Source organism: Hemitrygon akajei, chromosome 23 (assembly GCF_048418815.1).
Source record: "Hemitrygon akajei chromosome 23, sHemAka1.3, whole genome shotgun sequence".
Lineage (NCBI taxonomy): Eukaryota > Metazoa > Chordata > Chondrichthyes > Myliobatiformes > Dasyatidae > Hemitrygon > Hemitrygon akajei.
In genome coordinates, this window is record NC_133146.1 from 40,701,229 (window position 1) to 40,724,704 (window position 23,476).

At 41.3% G+C, this 23,476-nt stretch overlaps 1 protein-coding gene across 9 annotated transcripts in view; it reads right to left on the reverse strand.

Moving 5' to 3' along the window:
- The window catches only part of blnk (B cell linker), a 202,375-nt gene that overhangs the window by 40,252 nt on the left and 138,647 nt on the right, over positions 1–23,476 (reverse strand). For all 9 annotated transcript variants that reach the window (XM_073027502.1, XM_073027501.1, XM_073027503.1 and 6 more), the window contains 8 exons: positions 20,639–20,760; positions 18,533–18,623; positions 15,618–15,704; positions 13,422–13,466; positions 8,537–8,562; positions 6,156–6,178; positions 3,556–3,657; positions 1,414–1,456 (listed from right to left, as the gene is read on the reverse strand). In XM_073027502.1, coding sequence (XP_072883603.1) covers positions 1,414–1,456; positions 3,556–3,657; positions 6,156–6,178; positions 8,537–8,562; positions 13,422–13,466; positions 15,618–15,704; positions 18,533–18,623; positions 20,639–20,760 — 539 coding nt within the window. The remainder of the gene's footprint in view (positions 1–1,413; positions 1,457–3,555; positions 3,658–6,155; positions 6,179–8,536; positions 8,563–13,421; positions 13,467–15,617; positions 15,705–18,532; positions 18,624–20,638; positions 20,761–23,476) is intronic.

A 23,476-nucleotide genomic window follows, 5' to 3' on the forward strand; every position in this document is an offset into this window, starting at 1 on the left:
AGACTATGACTGGTCTACCAGGTTCGGGGATTCAGATCAGGGCTAAAAACTCTGACTGGTAAAATAAAATTGTTACGGAATCAGCAACAAAGAATCCTTCTACATCTGAGTGCGACGGTATTCCTGAGTCTCCAGCTGGGACTTGCATGACTGATAGTAGCGAAAACTGAGAGGAAGCTTCTGACACGATGAAGGAAGCCAGATGAAGGATCTTCATAGCAGCCCTAAACACCAGCGGCATAACAGGTGTAAGTAAGAAGGCACAGGGTGTTTTGATAAACTGCACCTAAAATTGATTGGGAGATAGGAAGCAGAAGGTAGTGGATAGAATGATGTACCAGAAAGATTGGCACTGGAACCTTTGATGTTTGTAATAGTATTATCTATGACTTGTCTTGGAACATTAGTGGCTTGATTCGTAAGTACGTGGACAATACTAACATCGTTGGGAGTTATAGGTTGTGAGGAAGGTTGTCTAAGGGACACATCGGAACATAGATCAGCTAGAAGGTTGGGTAGAACAGTGGCAGATGGACTTCAATCCAGATAAATGTGGTGCAGTTGGTCATTTTCTAGTAGGACATATAAAGTAAATGGGAGGGACCTTAATAGTGTTGCTACACAGAGGGACGTTGGGATGCAAATCTATTTCTCACTGAAAGTGGCACCACAGGTGAATAGGGTAGTGATGCCTGGTATCTGACATGCTTGTCCTCATAGGCTGGGGCACTGAGTTTTAAGAGCTGAGATGTCATATTGTAACTGTACAACATGATTTGACCACATTTTGACTACAGTGTTTCCTGTACTACAGGAAGGAAGTGTAACAATACAGAGAGTGCCGAAGAAATCCATCAGGATATTGCATAGAATAGATTGGTTTCAAGGCCGGGTTTATTTTCACTACACGTAGGAAGATGTAGACTGACAGGGAACTTTACAGCTGTTTATAAAATTCTTTGGAGCACAGTCAGTTTTTTTTTTGCGGGAGGAGGAGTCTGGAACTAGAAGTCACAGGTTTAAGGTGACGGGGAGAAGTTTAAAGGAGATCTGAGGAACAGGTCTTTCACACCAAAGGTGCTGGTTATCTGGAATGAGCTGCCAGAGGGCGCTAGAGGCAAAAGGGTTTAGTGCAGGCAAGTGGTATCAGTGTATATAGGCATTAAGGTTGGCATGGATGAGTGAGCCAAAGGAGGCTATTTCTATGTTACATTATTCTATGATTTCATAATTCTAATCAAGTCTTTGCACAGATCTGCATCCAAGATCAAGATTGAAATTTTTTTTGCACTGTGTGATTACACTACTGTGGGACAACATTGTTTCATCTTCTACTCTAGTATGGGCGTTTACTCACTTGAATTATTCTGCTTATAAAGGGAAGAAAAAAAAGTAATCCTTTGTTAAACTTACAGGTTTCAAAATGGGTGGTTTTCTGTTCAGCGGTGATTCTTTCCTGGAAAAGAACAAGAATGTTGAAGAAAACGTAAAACTGCAATGTTAAAGGTCTGACAACCTGCAATCAATGCTAAAAGTGACAAATAGGCTGGGATTGATGAGCATGGCATTACTGTTTGATACAGGTCACCCACTAAGAATTGCCTACAGCTGAAAAAATGATTAAGTAGTTATCAGGGGTAATATAGTTATCTGCTTTCCCTCAAATTTTATGAATTTTGTGATTTTACAATACTAATCCTGAAGCTGGGAATGGAATATTATGATATCCAGTATCATTGTCACACACTTGCAGATTAAACAATCCCTTTTACAGAGATCGCAATTCCAACATCAAAATATCATTCCTTTTGGACAAACAGGGAATTGCCTATTATCAATTCCTGTGAAAATAAAAGTTACTGTTGCTGAATATAACATTCCTTTATCCACTGATTTAATATGGCTTAATGTTAGGGCATCAGGATTTTTCCCCAAATGATACTAGGGAGGTTAAATTAAACACAGCTTTATATTTTTCAGTCATGCCTTAATTATGTGCAATGAAAGCTCTTTGCTAAATACAAGGTTTAGTGTCCATGCAGGAAGAGCAAGAACAAAATTAGTCAATGTTATTAAATATATACTATAATCCTTTTACAGCAGCTGGCATATACAGCCTAGTCCATCACAGGCAAAGTCCTGCCCACTATTAAAAACGTCTACAAGAAGCACTGCCAAAAGAGAGCAACGACCATCATCAAGGACCCCACTCGTTCAGCCCATGCTCGTTTCTCACTGCTGCCATTTGGGTAGGACATACAGGAGCCTTGAATTCCACACCACCTGGTTCAGGAACAGTTATTACCCTTCAACCATTAGTTTCCTGAACCTGTGTGGATATTCACTCAACTTTACTATGAACTGATTCCACAACCTATGGATTCACTTTCAGGAACTTTACTACTTAGATAGATAGATAGATAAATAAATACTAAGAACATAAGTAGTAAAGTTATCTATCTTTTTATTTATAATTACTTATTGTATTTGCAGTTTATCTTCTTTTGCATAATGTGTTTTTGTCAGTTTCTGTGTAGTTTTCATTGATTCTACTGTACGATTTTGTTCTACTGTGAATCCTGCAAGAAAACGAGTATCAAGATAGTATATGAGATCATATACACTCAGTGGCCACTTTATTAGGTACAGGAGTGAAACCCAGTGCGGTCTTCTTCAGTTCAACGTTTGACACGTTGTGCATTCAGAGATGTTCTTCTGCACATCATTTTGTAATGCATAGTTATCTAGGTTACTGTCACTTTCCTGTCAGTTTGGACCAGTCTGGCCATTCCCCTGTGACCTCTCTCATTAGCAAGGCATTTCTGCCCACAGAGCTGCCGCTCACTGGATGATTTCTGTTTCTCATGCCATTTTCTATAAACACTGGAGACTGTTGTGTATGAAATTCACGGGAGATCAGGAATTTCCAAGATACTCAACATTCATTCCACGCTCAAAATCGCTTAGATCACATTCATTACATACTTTGATAATAAATTTACTTTGAACTCTTATGGCTGATTTATTTCATTAAAAAGCATAGTACTCCATTCAATACTTTCAAATAATTTAATGAACATTTGGAGGCCAAATGATGATGTTAATTTTCAAGTAAACTATTTCAACATGAAATTCTGGAGTACTAGTTCCATGGCTGTGAAAAGCAAAAGAAGACATTCTGAGGGATTTGAACATCTGTAACTCAACTGACCAACCCATTATGCATCATCTGTAGTGGAATGCATTTGCAACTAGTGGTGAACATCCAAAATTTCAGTTCTCTCCTTTTCTATTCCACTACCAACCAGTTAGCACGTAACTGAAACCCTTTCTGCTACTTCCACCCTTCCTTTATCTCTCTGGCAATTTGTAAAGTTCAATCTCAGGCCATTTAACTTATTTCTTTAGTATTTCCTGTGCTAATTTCCTGCCCACGTGTTGACTTATGATTCATTTGTTCCTAATGTACCGCACTATAGTGAGCTGATGCATTGCTGGTTCCCACATAAGCCATCTGGAAACTTAAGCAAGCAAAGTGTTAACAAAAATGGGTACCTGGCTACTTCTGATGCAGTTGCCAACTTGGGGAAAGAGCGAGGAAGTAATCCTGGGCTTCCTGTTCCTGTAGATCCGGGTTTAGGAAGTTGTGGTTTGGGTCTTGAAGTAGAAATAAGGAATTGAATTAGAACCTTAAAGCAAATCACGAGTGAAGAGAATCTTGTAACGCTTTGATGAAGCGTGCAATGTAAATTGGACGTACTCTTGGGAGCAGTTTTGTTAAGGTCAGCACTGCTTAGGAAATGGGGTACTTAAGACTGATGGGATTTCCAGGGATTTTTGGCTTTCTCAAGAGAGACGATAGGTATATGGCAAAATGTCCTCCAGAAGAGGGGGCTGATTTCCAACATTCCTGCTTCATTTTTCTGCAGTTTGAACGTGCGCTGAGGAATGCTGAGGAAAATTGCAAGAAACACACCTGTCCATCATTGCAACCCCAACACCTCCCCCCATTATTGATCAGAGAATTGGTGAGGGGCATGCAAAAGCTATCTGCAGTCTCTTTGCCATTTCTCTGCAATGGCTGAAGAACAGCCTTTGGAAAGGGCCAACATCTCCATCGTTGCTATTGCTGTGTGTTTCTCCTCACTCCTCCAAGAAGTTTCTAGGTCGGGTGCATGTTTGTTAAAAAAAATGAATATCATTACCATTTTCCCTATGTAATCTAATGGAGCATCAAACACCATCCTCTTCACTGCAATGCACAGTAGATTCTGTTTAATTAGGCCAGTTGGTTAGACAGGGTAGCCACTTATTTGGGACAACTCTTAAAGAACAGAAACAAATCCTGAAAATAGCCAGGATTCCCTTTGTTTATTTGGGACACTGTGCCACTTAATTGGAACAGGAGATTGTGGCCAAACCGTTTCTAACTGGTGTCAGTTGTGTGCACATTGCATTGCCATTTGACACCACACCATGCTTAAAACAAACAGTTTTTAAATAGTGTCACTTGCATATTTGTGTTTAGAAAACGGTGATTTTTGTCGCTGATACTTGGAGATTACTAAGCAGGAAAACAATACAGAATTGTTTTGCTCACTGCAGTTTCAAGCTTTCAAGCCTGAAACAACCAGGAGTGAAAATGAAACTATTTCACTACTTCAGCAAGTTAAGAACTATTAAGAGTTTGAAGGTAATGACAATCACCTTGAATGTTACAATGAAAATTTGGAGGATGCAATCATCTAAAGCATTGTTTGAAGGCAGTCCAGTATCTGCGCTAGGCGCCTATACCTATGATTTTGTTCATTTACAGTAATCAAAAGAACATAGCAGCATACACTGGATTAATTCTTCTGTCGACAAGAGTTATGAACTAGCGCAGTGTTACAGTACTGAAGTAGCTTTGGTGATGTTCTAATTTGTTCTGCATTTCATTTAAATACTTAATTTGTTACTCAGTTAAATGATTGTCTTTTCTAATACCTTCTTAACTATTTCCATGAAACTTCAGCTAATTGGGGCAACTGTTTAATTGGGCCAAAATCTGATCATCCCGATGTGTCCCAATTAACCAGAATCCACTGTGTTCTATATTTTAACCAGTTTGAGCTTGCATGAATGTCAACCAAAATTAGCTTTTGAAACAAGACAGCCTCTCTTTTCCAAGATATAAAGGAAATTAAACCAAAAACCGCTGGTAAGTCAACAGTTTCAGGAAACCTTGGATCTCAATTCAGGTAAATTATTTAGAATGGGTCAATATAAAATGCTAGTGATGGTGGATGAAGTAGTTTTGAAGTGGCCATTTGAGGGCGCTCTTATACAAATAACAAGCAGAAAGCAACACTATTAATGGACAGACGTTATCTGGGAGAGACATAAAGCACGTAGAATTCACCTGGATGAAGTAAAAGACTGCACTCTCACTATAAAAAATATTTGCAATTCATTTAGGACAATGGATGTGGGATACACTTCACAAGTGAATAATAAGATTTTTCCCAAACACTTTATGTTGAATTCTTGAACAATGCAGTTGGCTCCAAAAATTAAATATGTAGTTGTGAGTTCACTGACCCTTGTAATGGAATGAGTCTAACCAGAAGAAGATAATCTTTTACCATGTCTTGAGTAATCATACCATTGTAAAAGTGATGGCTAATTCATCTCCATTAATGACAGGGCGAGAAACTATTTCAATTTATTCTGCAGATACATTATTTGTAACATTTTGCATGCAGATATTAAGAGAAATTGAACAAAACCAAATTTTAAAAATTAGCGCTGAACATTAATGTTAATAACATCTCTGATATTCTGCAGGTCTTTCCAATGCATTCCCAGGATAAAACTACTGCCTCTCAGGGAGTACAATTTGTGGGAAAGCTCCAACAGCCTGAAACACTGTTCTAAGTATGACTGAGGATGTGTGTGTACCTGCATCACGTTTGGTGTTCGCCTTGGCTTCTCATGACAGTTCGAATTCTGGCAATAACAACACCAGTAGCCCCAGTCTTGTACAGATCTAGGGCCATTGCTGGGAAAAAATTCCTTCATTGTGGGTGAATTGATCACTTTACACATTGCACACAGTAATAACAGTAATCACCAAGCACTGGTTACAACCCGTTACAATCTTAATTGTGTCATACCTGAACATTGGTGGCGAAGGCTCCTGAGGAGAAAAGAACAAATTGATTTTCAAGTTGGATTAAGGAAATGATTGAAGAAACACTTCATTGGTATGCAAGCTTATTTTGCAAATTACAGGAAGTTTAAGTTACAATAAACCTGTAATAAGAACTAACAGATTAATTAGGGAAAACGAAAAGCCGCAGGTGCTTAAAATCATAGAAATCTACAGCACATTACAGGCCCTTCAGCCCAGTGTTGTGCCGACATAACCTACTCTAGAAACTGTCTAGAATTTCCCTACCGCAGAGCCCTCTATTTTTCCAAGTTCCATGTACCTATCTAAGAGTCTCTTAAAAGACCCTATCGTATCCACCTCTACCTCTCCTGTTGGTAGTTCTTTCCACACACTCACCACACTCTGTGTGGAAAAACTTCCAAGCACCTTAAAACTATGCCCCTTCGTGGTAGCCATTCCAGCCCTGGGGAAAAGCCCCTGGCTACAAGATGATGAGAGGCATAGACAGGGTGGACAGTCAGTACCTGTTTCCCAGGGCACCAAAAGCAAACACCAGAGGGCATATGTACAAAATTAAGGGAGGGAAGTTTAGGGGAGACATCAGGGGTAAGTTTTTTTTTTACACAGAGAGTTGTGAGTGCCAGGAATGACTTGCCAGGGATGGTGGTGGAGGCTAAAACATTAGGGGTATTTAAGAGCCTCTTGGACAGGCACATGGATGAAAGAAAAATAGAGGGTTATGGGGTAGTGTGGGTTTGGTACTTTTTAAAAAAAGGATTATATGGGTCGGCACAACATAGAGGGCTGTAGGGCCTGTACTGTGCTGTAGTGTTCTATGGCTCTATTCACACGATCAATGCCTCTCATTATCTTATACATCTGAAATCTGAATGTAAAACAGGAAATTTTGTATGTACTCAGTAGGTTAGGCAGCATACTTGGACAGAGAAGATCAGAAGTAACGTTTCAAGTCAAAAGACAAGCTGCTGGAAGAACAGAGGATGGTTGACCCTTCAGCTCGGGACGGGACCCTGCATTAGGACTAAGGGTGGAGGAGGAGGGGTGCTTCCTGGCCATCATTCAGTTCTGAGGCAGGGTCTTGACCCAAAACATCAGCCATCCTCTTGCCTCCTCAGCTACTGCTTGGCATGCTGAGTCCTTCCAGAAGTTTATTTCTAGATTCCAGCACTGAGTTCTCTTGTGTCTCTCGGTGATGACCTTTCACCTGACCTATTCAGTGTTGGACTAACTATTCTGTTGGCACGTCCTGTTAACGACTCATCATGATGCCTAGAGTGGGGAAACCCAACCTGAGGACTGATGGGCATCTTTATTTCTTTTTATTTGTACATACATCATAACAACCCTTTCCAGCCCAACTATACCCGTGTGACCAATTAACTTACTGACCTGTACGCCTTTGGACAGTGGGAGGAAACCAGAGCACCCGGAGAAAACCCACGTGGTCACGGGGAGAACGTGCAAACTCCTTACAGTGGCAGGAATTGCACCCAGACTGCTGGTGCTGTAGTAGTGTTACGCTGATGTGTCACCGTGACGCTACTGATGGGGCATTTAATTCCTGATAAACCTGCCCAGTGGTACCCGTCTTCTTGGAGAAGCTGGCTGGCGAGGTTGGATCGATACTTCGGTGACCTGACCCAGCAGCAGCTGTGCAGACGGTCACGAAGAGCACGGAATTAGAGGAAATCGACGGTGATGTATTTGGAACATCTCCACATTACAGCAGCGTGGGCATGCTCCGAGGACACCAGAATGTGTGGTGACGTTTGCAGGCTGCCTGCAGCACGGTTGTTAATGCAAATGACACATTTCACTGTGTGTCTCGATGTGCAAGTGATAAGTAAATGCATCGAAGCCTGAGTAACGGGGAGCAGACAACTGTGGCTGTGAATTAGCTGCCTCTCTGTTACTGTGCTACTGGGTGGAGGATACCAGGCAGTGACATTTACAGAACTACAGAATCCCTCCTGGGTAGCAAACACTAAGGGCTCCTTTTAACCATTCCTGAACTGTTGCCTTTGCTTGCTAAACTTCACATGTGGAGTTGCTGGAGGGTAGGTAACCCCATCCTGAGTCCCGGTGCGAGATCTTGACACGAGACGTTGACAATTCCTTCCCTCCCGCAGATGCTGCTCAACCCGCTGAGTTCTTCCAGTGGACTGTTGCTCCAGATTCCAGCATTTGCAGTCGCTTGAGTTCCCACAAATAAACCTATCTAATTCTGCTTATTCTCTCCAGATGGAAGTAAGATCACGTCAGAATGTCTAATGCCAGAAGTGGAATTTCAGGACCTGACATGTTAAAGCAACTTTTCTACAAGTTTTCAATATCATTCAAACTAACTTGTCAAAAACTTACCGCTTCATCTGGAACTTCGTACACATCTATGAGGGGAGGACACAAATTAAAATAAGATAAGCAGCAAATACATTAAGATGTTTCTTAAATTTCAAACGTTTCAAATTTGTTTATTACATGTTGATGTTTGCATTTATGAGTCAGATTTGCCATTTCAAATTCCACTTTACATCAACTCACAGTGGCAATTTTGTTAAAATAATAGATGCTCTCGGCATATCATTATTCTGTGATTATGGAAAGAAATATAAAATTTGAAATATCAAATGCTGAAATAAATGAATCCCTTCTGCCTACGCAATGCCCATAACCATTCATCTTCTGCACATTCATGCCCCTTTCTAAGAGCCTCTTAAGCACCTCTGTCATATTTGGCTCTAGCACCACCCCAGGCAGTGCATTCCAGGTAGCCACCACCCTCTGCAAAAACTTGCCCCTCACACCTCCTTTGAACTTGTCCCCCTCTCCCTTTAAATGCATACCACAGAGACTGAAGTGTCTCTTAGACAGGATTTGCTTAAGTTCTCCAATGTACTAGGATTGTTCTGAATGTGCTGGCCCAGTTTAATTACTTTACTGACATGGGATATTGATCAGAATTCCTAGTATTTGCCCCTATTGTCCATCTTTGAAAGAACGCGGTGCTGTTCTGGGGATCTGAGGTTCCATGGGTATCCGGGGTGGAGAAGATGGACTAGGACAAAATCTTTCAGATGGGTAAGGAAATTCCTTTGTTCCTCAATCAGCCAGATTTAAAAAGTCATTCGCACTTCGATTCTACAAAAGCAACTATCAGGTGGTATTGGGTTGCCTTAGCCGTTGGTCTCTTTTGGTCTGATGTTGCATTTGTATTTCTAGCCACCAGGGGGCGGAACACACCACAAATTCATCTATAAAAAGCCAGGCATTAAAATGGTGGGATTAGTATCATTTAAAAAGGTAGCACACCTTAACTGGAGAGTACTTGTCTGGATTCAGTAAAAAAAATGAGAATAGTAATTTTTGTATGCTTTTCCATACAACGGTTCCAAGATTTGCTTTACTAAACTTATAGTAAATCATAACAGTATAACTACTGAAAGACTATTTTGATTTTAACTTTGGCACAGTGTTCCTTTAGTACTAAAGAACGTTTCTAGATTCAAGATTGTTTAATGTAATTTCCTGTACACAGGTGTAGGTAGAATGAAATAACTGGATCCAATGCAGACCAAAAAATCCCAAACACCACAACAACAATAATAATAAACACAATAAATATAAATACTTAAGATAGCATATGTACAAAGGTCGATTGTATGCCCATAAAGTGACGCTAGGTTGTACATAAGGTGACTAATGGGAAATAATAAAGTAGTGGTTGAGTTAGTGGGTGGAGGTGTTGATCAGACTTACTGCTTGGGGAAAGTAACTGTTTTTGAGTTTGTTGGTCCTGGAATGGATGCTACCTCGCCTCTTCCCTGATAGGAGCGGGACAAACAATACATGAGCAGGGTGTATGTGATCCTTCATGATGCTACTGGCTCTTTTTTGGCACCTTTAAGTATATATGCCTTTGATGGCAGACAGGCAGGTCTAGTGATGTGTTGGGGAGTTTTGACTACCCGTTGTAATATCTTCTTGTCCGCTGCCGAGCAGTTTCCGTATCAAGCAAAGGGGCAGCCTGTTAGCATGCTCTCTACCATGCATCTGGAAAATGACATTGAGTATAGGTGTCCATAGTCCAGCTCTCTTCAGCCTCTTCAGAAAGCAGGGGCATTGGGGAGCTTTCTGATTGTGAAGGATGTGTTCTGGGACCATGAGAGTTTCTGTGAGATCTGCACTCCCAGGAGTTTGAAGCTGCTCACAGTTTCCACCGCTGTGCTGCTGATGTAAAGGGAGGTGTTGGTGGTGCGAGTTCTCCTGAAGTCGATAACCATCCCCTTTGTCTTGTTAACATTAAAGAGGAGGTTACTTGCCTGGCACCAGGCCTTGAGCTCTTCCACCTCCTCTCTGTAGGCCTTCTCATCGCTGTTGGTGTTGAGTCCCACCTCTGTTGTGTCATCAGTGAACTTGAATTTGTGATTCTTGGGTGTTTGGCCGGGCAGTCATGTGTAAGCAGAGTGTACAGTAATGGGCATCTGTAGTGAAGATGACAGCGAGGGACTGTCTGAGGTCTGTTTGTTAGAAAGTTGCATATTTAGACCAAGGAATACGAGTTTGTTCACCAAGGTCTGTGGGGCAATAGTGTTGCATGCTGAACTGAAATCCATGCAGGACTTTGGCGTACATCTACATATCCTAAGACTTCTGCACAGTATGGTAGGAATTTTATGTATTGCACTCTACAGCTGCCACACAAAAAGAGACACAAATTTCACAACATATGTGTGTGATGATAAACTTGATTCTGATATGGGTCTCTATTGTGGAGTGAGAGAGGGAAGGGGGCAGGGAGAGGAGAAAAGGGGTAGGGAGAGGGGATGATTTAAAGCAGGTGGGGAGAGCAGCCTGGGTGAGTGAAGTGTTGAAGATGTTCATGAGGATGCCAGTGAACCGGCGTGCACACTCCCTGAGTACTTGGCCTGCGATGATATCTGGCCCGGCTCCTTTACTGGGGGTTGGCTCCCTGTAAAGTCTTTCTCCCATCCACTGCCGTTAGACAGTGGCTGATCACCAGGGAGAGGGGCAGCTTTCGTAGTCAGTGTTGCGTGGCATGCCTCACAGCGTGCATAGACGTTGTTTAGAGCGTCAGGAAGGGAGGTATCACCGATACAGTCGATGCTGTTGTTCCTGCATAGTCAGTAATGCTCTTGATGCCCATCCCATAAGCTAGGAATCCTCATCAGACAGGTATTCCTGTTTTTTTTTGTGAGTAATCCATCTTTGCCCTCTTGATGCCTGAGATGCGGTTTCTCCGAGGTGCTCGGAGAGCTTCCACCAGACTTGAAGGCCGCGTCCCAGGCTTCTAGTAGGGAGCACACCTCTGCATTCAGCCAGGGCTCCTGGTTGGGCTGTGAGATGGCAGTTCTTGATATACCAGCATTGTCTACACACTTACTGATGTAGCCAATAATGGACAAGGCATATTCCTCGAGGTCTGTGTCTACTCCGTTTGTACTGGCCTCCTTCAACATTTGCCAGCTGGTCCGTTCAAAACAGCCCTGAAGCATAGAGATGATCTCATTAGGACATACAGTGAAGGTCTTCTTGGCTGGTTTCTCCATTTTCACCAGTGCTGGGATTAATGTTGTGGTGAGGTGGTCAGAGAGGGAGGGTGTGGGTTGGCTTTCTAAGTACGTACTGTGTCTGTTTCCAGTTTGTTTGTTCCCCTACTGGCCATGGTGACGTGTTGGTGGAATTTGGGTAAAATATCCTGCATGCTAATGTGACTGAAATCTCGGAAACTAGGAAGAGACCATCTGGATGCTTGTTTTGTAGAGAGCTGATAATACTGTAACGTTCTCCCAGTGCGCCATTGGCGTTTGCGCTCGGGGGGGATGTAGATAGCCGTGATGAACGCAATAGTAAACTCCCTGTGCAGGTAATGTGGCCGGCATTTAATTGTAAGCTGCTCAACTGCCCCAGAACAGAGACTGCCACTATAGATGAGTTTGTGCAACAACCCTCGTTAATGCACACACAGTTCCTCCTCTTTGGATTTCCCCCGACAGGGAGTTCATGTCCGCGTGCAACAGAGTCATTCCTTTGTGTGGAAATGCAGAGTCAGGCACGCTGTTACTCATCTCGCGTTCACTCTCAGTCTCAGTGAGTCCAGTTTATTTTCCAGCGAGCGGACATTGGCCAGGAAAAGCGATGGTATGCCAGTCTAGTTGGATTCGCTCTCAGCCTCGGTAGCACCCAGATCCCCTGCCAAGCTTTTGCTTCCTCTCAAGCTGTCTGCATCTGCCACCTCCTCGGCTTCGACCAGGTCACCATCACCGGGTCTGGTGTCTGTGGAATCCCTTCTCCACTGAGCCTCATTATTAATTCTGCTGCTGGCGGATTAAATATAATTTAGACCAAGAGTTCAGCTGTGCTGTATTTGCAGCGCTTTAGATGACTGAAATCCCAACTAGAAACTTCGAAACACTATCTAAGAAATCTGAATTGGGATGCATTAACTATAAGGAGATGTTGGACAAACTTAGATGGTTTTGTTTGGATCATCAGAGGCTTGGGAGGGGACCTGGTGGATGAATATAAAGTTATGAGAGGCATAAATAGGGTAGAGAGGACAACAAGATCAAATACAAGAGGCCTATATTTATGGTAGAGGGGGGAAAGCTTAAAGTAGATGGACGAGGCAAGCTTGTTCATCATATAAAGAGAGCTAGGTGCCTGGAATGCCTGGAGGTGGCAGGAACAGGTATGACAGCAATGTTTAAGAGGTACTTAGACAGTTGTATGGACGGGCAGGGAATGGTGGGCTATGGGCCGTGTTCAGGCAGATGGGGCTCGTCGGCCGCGGTTGGCAGCTCATCTAGGGGAAGGAAAACTCTGATCTCAAACTTCCACTGCCTTGAGCCTGTAGGAGGGAAAAATCCGGAGCTGGAGCCCCTAAGGCTATATTGAGTTCAATGCTGACTGGCAACTCCTGCCACACTTCTGATACCAAACTGCACTGGTCTCTGCCGTTCCTTTGGGTCATCAGATGTGTGGGGAGGGGGAACTTGCTACATGGGCAACAACTTGCTCTCCATATCGTACTGCCCAGGCCTGCATATCTGGACAGCTAGGACACAATATCCATGGTCAATTCTGACTGTCGTAGGCCCTCACTCACCTCACAGGGACATGGTATTAGTTTAGCTCAACATCATGGTTGGCCAAAGGCTCTACTGTTCTACGCTCTATATATTGAAGGGCTAATTCCAAAATTATGTTTATTTTCGATTTTTCTTACCTTGTGCGCTTTCTGTGTGCAATTGTGCCTCAGATGCAGCTTGATCTGGATAAAAAATATAATGAAGACATTTGACCTAAACGTGCAGGTTCTATGAAATGGAGAATGCGAAATCACAACTCCTTCATGAACTAACTACCGGTCTTGTAGTTACTTCATTCAATCACAAGCCACATTCCATTCCACGTTCAGTTATTTCACTGATCCAAGATAAAACGTGGCACAAACCAGAATCGTTCACCATAACGTATACTTAGACATGTTTCAAATTGCACACCTAGGAATAATACGGGCTCGATGATATTGCAGAGCTCTTGAACATTTTGGCTGCATAAAAGCTTTAAGTTATTATAACTTATACTAACCAAAATAAAGAAAGAGTTTGATGTTAAACAGCAGTTACTATGGAAAGAAATTTTCCATCACAACTAATATCCTACCTCGATCATTCCGTCCCACCAAGTTGTTGATCTACCTGTGGTCAGAGAAGGAAGCAAAATCATGGAGGGGAATACTCCCTTCATGTTCTTGCCCTGCCATGTCTCCCATTCCTCATTTCCTGGCCTTAGTTATAGATAATACACTTGCCTGTGTGTGGGAAGGCATGGCGCAAACAACTTAAGGAACAGGAGCAGGAATGAGGTATTTGGCTGTTCGACCTTTCATCAAGATCTTAGCTAATGATTGGCCTGGATTCCATCGACTTCCTTGTTCTTCATTAACCAAAGAGTTGACAAATCTATTTCAGCATTCAATATTTTACATAATTTGCAAAGTTCCATAGGGTAGAGATTTCCCAAGATATACAACTTCAGAAACTGCTTCTCATCTGCAGTCATCACCATTTATAGTGAGATTGTGCCTGCTGGTTCTGAACTCTCACACCACAGGAAGTACCATCACAGAACCCATGTCCTCAAGCTAACTTACCACTTACTCAATAAGTTTATTTCTCAGTCTAAATTCCAGTTCATACAGGCACAATTTCCGTAACTTCTCCTAATATCATAGCCACTTCAATGCAGGATGTCAGGATTTCCTGATGAAGGGTCTTGGGCCAAAACAACGACAGTTTACTCTTTTCCACAGAATGTATTTGGACTGCTGAGTTCCTTCAGCTTTTTGTATGTGTTGCTTGGCTTTCCAGCATTTGCAGATTTTCTTGTCTTTAGGATGTCAGAGTATTTTTTAAAAAAAAAACAGAGAGTAGTGGGTGCTTGGAACACCTTGCCGGGGATGGTGGTGGAGGCAGTGATGTTTAAAAGCCTCTTCGAAAACCACATGGATGAAAGAATAAAGAAGGGCTATGGGGGAGGGAGGCATTGGATTGGTCTTGGAGTAGCTAAAAGGTTGGCACTACGTTGTGGGCCAAAGAGCCTGTACTGTGCTGAAATGCTGCATGTTGTGTTCTCGCACCAACTCAAAGAAAGCATACCCTTCCTTACATAAGGAGATCAAATCTGTATACCGTGTTCCAAGTGCAGTCTGTATAGTTTCTATGACTGATTACCTGCCATACTTACAGTATATTCTAACTTTCCTGAACACAAGAAGAATTACAGAAATATCTACCAGAGCATCATTCCTTGTTTCATCATAGCTAAACTGAATAATAGATTGGCTGAACAGTTCAAAGGTGAGCAATGTGGGATCCAACATATTTTTGAAAAAGTTACAACTATGCTCAGAATGATCGATTGCAGAGATTCAAAAGAATCAGGCAAGTTTTAGCAAAGTGGTAGCTGTATTCCAGGCAGTACAAAGACAATTTATAGTCCACTTTCCATAAAGATTTGTTCTCATGTCAGTGGGCATCCCTGGTGAAAATATGCAATACCCTGTTCAGTTTTCAAATGGTCATATGGCTATTATATTGACATTAGATGAACTGCTTGTGGTGAACTACATATACCTGTCTGGACATGCCCCCCCGCTGACTGCTCCTGTGGCTCCTCCCACTGACCGTGGCTCCTCCCACAGACCCCGGTATAAAGGCGATTGAGGCCTGAGCCCTGCCCTCAGTCTCCAGGATGTAGCATGGTGGTCAATTGCTGCTTGTTCTTTCTTCCAGTCAATAAAAGCCGATATCTCACCTCACGTCTCAGAAAGTTATTGATGGTGCATCACTGCTCTATAATTAAAAGCTGCTGTATATAGAACAAGATATAATAAATTCTATTAAAATTATTTGAGTACCTGAAGCATGGTGATATCCTGCTTTGGGACTGGAGGATAAGCCTGTTGCTTTGTTGGATGGCTTAACTGCTCTGTTCACTACAGGGGCTAGAGATAAAGATGAAAAATTAGTTTAGATTTATTGGAAGCTTTTTTTTATTAAAAAGTAGCATAAACTTGAAAAACACAGAAATAATCTTTGCAATTTATACTCCTAATATGTAGTTTCATGCCCTGGGGCACTCAAGGAAATTGGGTGTGAAAGTGTGGAAAAAATGGGCAGATATTATCTCTCAGTATTAATACTGCATTCGAACACAAACCATTTCTCAGTATATTCCTTGATGGTAGTTCAACCTTGGTTACACTGGATTTTTGTTTTAGCTAATTCTCCTGAAATCTGAGCCTGCACGACCTTTAATACTAATTATAAGTAAGTGGAGGACAATGGTATCACCTTTGGATTAAAAGTAACAAACCCTGCATTATCGGTTAGTACAAACTGCATTGTTTGCAGGCCTTTGAAGAAACTCCAAAAAAATTAATCCTTAAATTTAGAAAGAAACAAAGTAAATGGTCCTGAACAGATATTTTACTGTCATTTTCCATTATTTAATTTGAATTGATGAGTGTCAGATCAACTACTAATATAAAACGCTTCTCTGGTGTGAAGATTTCAGGTTCACTTGTATTAATCTAACTGCTACAAGAACTGCCTTTCAATATATCCTATATATTCTGGTTACTTTTAAAGAGCAAAGAATTATGTTCCAATTACATTGTAAAATGCTGTGTTAGTTCATAGCAGATGTCATGTTTGGCAGTCTGCAAATATATTGAATAGTATCTGGAAAGTTCAAAAATATTCTCAAAATTAGTGTTTTCTGTGTCTGAATCACCCACTATATCCAAACAGAAACACCATCTGAGGATCTTTAATTTCCTTTTACAGCCAAAGCAAAGTCCAGTTATTCTTGTCATAAAAACCGATAAGACAACACCCTACATGAAATAGTAGTAATATATTGAACAGATAATGGACTTAAAGTGCTAGGGCCCTTGTAAAAGTACTCAGGGAATCACACCAGCTTTGTGTAAGGCTCCATGTGTGGTATTTGACGATTCACATAACAGAATGGGCCTCCAGTGAGGAAATATCTTTAGGCAGGTCAGAAAACAGTAGAAAGTGTAGGATTGAAGATTAGGAAGAAAGATGATTAGGATTCAGACAGGAAGGTCCAGATGGTAAGGCGAATATCCTAGAGGTGTGTGAGATTAGTGGGGGGGGGGGGGGGGTGTCAAGAGAGGAGAAAGGTCCTGGGGGAACTGCAAAATTATATTTCTGAAAAATTATACTGTGGGAAATGGTGGGTGGGTTGCTGTTTGGAGAGATGCGGAAGTGGGAAAGTTAATCGGGAAGCTGACTGAAGTGGGGGGCACATCTTGAAGTTTGGGGGAGTGGAGAACTGGGGTGAAACCCTGAGGCCTCATCTTCCATCCGCTGCCCAGAGAAGGCCTTAAGACCTGATACAGCAGGTCTTAACCATTAACTTAAGGTCTATTGCAGCATTCGAGGCCGACACCACTTGTAGGTCTCATATGTATAATTTCACACATAGTTAAAATGCCTTGTAACATTATTGTGCCTGACCCTAGGGTTCTGCACCCGTGAAGCTTGAAAGAAAAACGCCGATCAAAAGTCTGGTTGGTTGCTACTGATGATTGCGTTCAGTGAACTTTTTTTTTTACAAAGATCATATTGTGTAGCAAAAATACATATTACACTATTGAGCAAAAGTCCTGTTCAATCTATTTACATTGACAGCAAGTCCCTGGGCAGCATAAAGAGATCAGCACAAGAATGGAGTGGGGGTTTTAGTGTGTTATAGATTTATCTGAATAGATTTAAAAGCAGGTATGAAAAATACAGCAAGTCTGCTATCTATAGTTGGCTCTACTTCATAAGGATTAAGAGATTCTTATCAGTCTTATTTCCACGCTAGAATGATTTTACCCCATTTTTCTAGCCTTTTTGAAGACTTTTAAATTTGTAGCCCACACGCTCAATTTCCAGTTTAAAAGGATTGATCTTTTCACATCTTCACTAATTTAGAAAGCTGTTCATGTTTCTATTCACTTGTATGCATCTTAATTATGGAACTAAACATAATTGTTTCAAATTTGATTTCATCTTAATAATTATATCCTGGCAAGCCCAAAGGACAAATATGAAATTGGCTTCAAGACAGATGTAGAAATATTAAAAAAAAATCAGCTAATTAGTCTGCCTAGCATTTTCCATTTTTGGTCCTCTGTGCTGAATTGCTCAAAGGATAGGAAAGTGACATTGACTAACATTGATCAGGCATCTATTACAGCCACCTGTGAGAAATCAAGCCTTTCCATTCTGTGATCATACCTTGGCTGAATCAACAAGCAAAGCGCTGGAGAAATTCAGCAGATCGAGCAGCATCCGTAGGGAGAAAGGGATTGTTGTGGTTTTGGTTTGAAACCCTACATCGGAATATAACTATGCTGAATCTGACAAGAGCTGTGATTCATCGGCTTCTGAGGAGCCACATTCCGTAACCTGCATCCATGCTTTCCATACACATGTCATCGCTGTGGCAATTCTCTAGATTAACTTTCTTTAGCTACACTCATCATAATGCTGCGCACATTCAGCTTCTGGCGCACAGCTAGTGCTTCTAAATCAGCTGACCCTTGTCAACCGCCGTCTGTGTGGACTTTGCACGATCTCTGTGGTCCTGTCCTGCTTCTCTGCACATCCCAAGGAGCGGCCATTGATGGGAATGGGAGAGGGAATACATTGCAGGGGAATGAGATTGATGAGATCACACTGAGAGCTTGCACAGACTCGATGGGCCGTAATTCCTTCTTTGAAGTGGTGAAAAATATGAGATGCAAGAACTTACGTTTCATTGTTGGTGAAGGAGCCCTTTCCTCTTTGGGGTCAATGTATGCATCATCAGATTCATTATCCTTCATTGGGACAATATAATCACCCTGCAATTAAAGAAACATTATCTCAATAAGACAGAAACACTGAAATAAAACAACAGCTGTTGAGCAGTCTGCAAACTCCAATCACCAGGTACTTTTGCAGGATATGTATGTGATTTTGTGCTCCAAACCCATGGTTTTATATTTTTATATTGTTTGGTGAAAGAGGCTATCCCTTTCAAATAAGCTGTTTTCTAGAGAAATCATTTTCTATAAGCACTCTTAGTGTTCACACTGAATATATTTATATTTATTTACTTTATTTCTTGAGATATAGTGTGGCACAGGCCCTTCTGGTCCTTTGAACTGCACTGGTCAGTAATCTCCCAGTTTACGGGATAATTTACAATGATCAATTAGCCTACCAATCGGTATATCTTTGGACTGTGGGAGGAAACCTAAGTGGTTCAAGGGGAGAACATACAAACTCCTTACAGATGATGTCAGAATTGAATGCAGATGCTCTGAGCACCCCCATATATTTCAAATCATATTTTAATGTCCTGGACACCTAAATATTTGTTTCTTAGAAACGGAACATAATTTCTCCTTAACTTTTTCTAACGGAGATTTTAAATGTGGGTTGACTTCTTCAGAACTCAAAATTCCAACTTTTACATAATCTTTTTCTGTCTATTTCTGAAAGTATGTGTGACACTTCACACATGAATTATGAATACTTCACAACATGGCAAGCATAGAGCATTAATCTTACTCAATGCACAGACTTGTGCATTTAGGCAATTATTTGCTTTTGCCACTTTGACAATGCCTCAAAGCTTATTTATGGAATAAACTTTAAGGCATAAACTCGAACATTTCATATTTGAATATGAGATAATAAAAAAAGTCCATAACACATAGCACATCTGTGGAGATTTTATGATTTATCTCAGTGATCTATCATCAGAATATTTACAAGCCTTTTTTTTTAGTTTTATAATTGCACATTTCATGAAGTGAAAATCTAGGATGCATGGTGCAGCCACAATCAATGTTCAAACAAGTAACAAAGAAATCAAAAGCTAATCAAAAGAATTGTACTTGAGTGAAGCCAGATTTGTACTTTTGAAAAGCTGCCTATTTTAATCCTGAGGACGCAAGTACCTCAGGGCAACAAAAAAAAAACGCCATAATTTTATGGTGTCTTAATATATTTATTCCTTAGATCACAGAGAAATGGAATCAGATGCTGATATTACAGTAGCTACACATAGAGATGAAGCAGAGGAGATGGAAACAGTCACGTATCCTTGACAATATCCTTAACCTCTCCATCACTTAACTCAATTAGATGTAAATGGGTTATACTTAGAGCTATTAAGAATTAGAAAGTGATCCACATCAAAATACCTGAATGAAAAATAATGCTAGTTTTATTGCATCCACACAGATGATCTCCTTTCTGCACAAGTTTAAATATTTTTTATCTTCAGTGTAGGTATACCCATAAACTTCAAACAAGCAAAGCCACTGATGAGTGGCAGCCCCAGAAGGAACCATCAACACTCCTCAGATATCCATGCATCTGACTGAACACTTCATTGCTGGAGTCAGCACTAAGCCCTGTGACTGAACATTGTCGCGCTGAGAAAATGGCCGGACACAAGCAGCTGTATATCAAAGTCCGCTGGAGTATGATCACCAATGTCATTCATCAGAATGGTGTCATCAACCCCATTGAAAAGTGGTTAGGTGTTTTCCAGATTATATTGTAATGCTTTTAATGATTTGTTAGTATTTTAAAGTCTTTAATTACATTTTTAACATTTAATTATTGAAATCTATCTGAATAGTTTCTAAACGACTCTGACAATTAAAATCTGTGGACCATTAAACTGCAGTGTTCAAAAGGGAATTGGATGAGCATACAAGAGGAAATACTGTGCAGGGTCAACTTTGATATTCCTGGCTCATAGTTACATACTGAACTGCTTCTCACCTTCTGGAGAAGACTTGCAATTTTTAGGGTACAGTTGTTTAACGGAGTGAGATCCCTTTAATGTTTTTGACCATACCTCATCATCTTCCTTTTGGCCCATCTTCCGAGCGGCGTGTGGCAGTGGAGGAGTCTTTCGCTTGGTTGGAACAGGATTTGGCTTTGAGGGGGGGACTGCTGGCCGGCTTCCTGGTCGATTGTCTATAGGAGTGATAAGGGGGAAATGAATACTTCATTTACAGTAGATTTGAAAACAGCCGCCATCACAGTACACTGACATTTTGCTTGGCGTTCAGGTTGCTTCCCCAAGAATAACACTGTTAATGGAATCAGTGGTGAAAGATGTCATTATGGCATTACAGTTAGACATCCATACTGTCAGAGCATCTGATGAGCACTTGAAATCACCAAAGCAGAGTAGGGTACAGACCAAGAACAGAGATGGTCAGATGATGTGACAATATATAAAATAAGAAGGTAAGCTAACTAATAGTATAAAAGAGGATACCGAAAGGTTTTACCAGATATACAAGGAGTGAAATAGAGGTGACACTGGTAAATAACACTGGAGAGGTAGAAATGGTGGACAAAGATAAACAAGTATTTTGCTTCAGTCTTCACTGTGGAAGACACCAGCAGTGTCAGAAATTTGAGAGTGTCAGGGGGCAGAAGTGAGTGCGGTTTCTTTTATTAAGGAGAAGGTGCTTGGGAAACTGAGAGGTTTGAAGGTAGATGAGTCACCTGGACCAGATGGGCAACATCCCAGGGCCCTGAAAGAGGTAGCTGAAGAGATTGAAGAGGCTTTAGTAATGATCATTCAAGAATCTCTAGATTCCAGAAAACTGGAAAATTGCAAATGTCATTTCACTCTTTAAGAAGGAAAGGAGGCAAAAGGAAGGAAATTATTGGCGACACACACAAAATGTTGGAGGAACTCAGCAGGTCAGGCAGCATCTATGGAAAGGTATAAAGGCTTTATTTTTTTTCTATAGATGCTGCCTAGCCTGCCGAGTTCCTCTAGCATTTTGCGTCTGTTCCCTTGGATTTCCAGCATCTTCAGATTTTATTGTGTTTGTAAAGGAGATTACAGGCCAGTTAGACTGACTTCAGTAGTTGAAAAAATGTTGGAGTCCATTATTAAGGATGCAGTTTCAGAGTGCTTGGAGGCACACAATAAAATAGGCCAAAGTCAGCATGGTTTTCTTAAGGGGAAATCTTGCCTGACAAATCTGTTAAAATTGTTTGAGGAAATAGCAGACCGGATAGATAAAGGAGAGTCGCTGGATTTTCAGAAGCCCAAGTGAATCCTTAATGCAAGGTCAACTTGCTGGTTGAGTTGATGGCAAGGAAGGCAGATGCAATGTTAACATTCATTTTGAGGTGACTAGTATATAAAAGTAAGGATATAAATCTGAGGCTTTATAAAGCTTTAGTCACCCCACACTTGGAGTAATGTCAGCAGTTTTGTGCTCCTAATCTAAGAAAAATGGGCTTGCATTGGAGAGGGTCCAGAGGAGGTTCATGAGAATGATTCTCGGAATGAGAGGAGCATTTAGGAGAATGAGCAGAGATCTCATTGAAACCTATTGAATAATGAAAAGCTTAGATACAGTGGATGTGGACAGGATGTTACCTATAGTGGCAGAATTTAAGACCAGCAGACACAGCCCTCTGTCCCAGAATACAGGGACATTGCTTTAAACAGAGATGAGGAGGAATTTCTTTAGCCAGAGGGTGATGAATCTGTGGAATTTATTGCCACACAAAGCTGTGTGGGGAGGGGGGGGGGCGGTTCTGTTTAAATCAGATATTGCTAGGCTCTTGATTAGTGAAGGAATCAAAGGTTATGGGGAGGAGACACGAGGATCAGTTTGAGATGGATAATAAACCAGCTATGATAGAATGAAGGAGCAGAATCAATGGGCCAAGTGGCCTAATTCTGCTCATATGCCTTTTGGGATGAAGGGCCTGTGATGTATGACTCAAGCTGGAACACGATGAAAAGATGAAAATGTCTCTCCTGTGCTGCAATCAGCTGCCCTTTCCTCAGACTTCTCCTGAAATAACTCAGTCCAAGTTTTCCTGTGGGGATCCATGCTGACTACCCCGATTAGACTGTGCTCTTCCAAATACAACCCCTGAAGTTTTTCCCCCTGCACACTCAAGTGCTGATTCATATGACTCATGTAAAGGAAAACCACAGCTCTTTTTCCTGTAGGTTTGATTCCTGTTCACGGATGATTTAGTAAAGAGCCAGTGTTTAGCATTGGGAATCCGCTCCAATTTACTCAGGAATTACGGTAGCATTTTATAAAACTCTTGCCTTTTGGTTATTTGCCATTGAGTTGGGGGGGGGGGGGTGTAGATTTAGAGATTTTTAATGGTTTTCTTTTTAACAAAATGAGTGAAGCTAGGGCAAATGTTTACCTGTGAAAAGGAGTGCTTTTGATAGAGGAGGGGGACAAAGGCAGTAGGTGCACCCCCATTCTCCCATGAAGGCAAAAAATGCATATATTTAGACCGGGTGCATGGAAACATTCAGGACCTTCGTCATGGATTGATAACACCCCAGCGTCAGGTGGTGCATTCACTGAGTAATACACTGGTTGTCAGGCAGTGGAGAACTGGAGACTGTGAACGAATGTAGAAGCAAGTGCCTTTGCTCAGGGAGTGCATGAACTTAGCCCTCAAAAAGATTCACTCCTTATGTGTTCAAGTTTGGATTCTACAAAGAGGTTGACATAATCTATTCTGGCACTGAGCAACAAATCAAACTGACTGAATACAGAAAATGGGGTTATTAGCTTAAGACTAAAATTTGATTGTGACCATGGCTATTGAAAGGGCTGATTGGCATGTGGGGTCAATAGGGCAGGGGTCAGTGATGGTCATTAGGGAAATATCTAACTGTGTCATA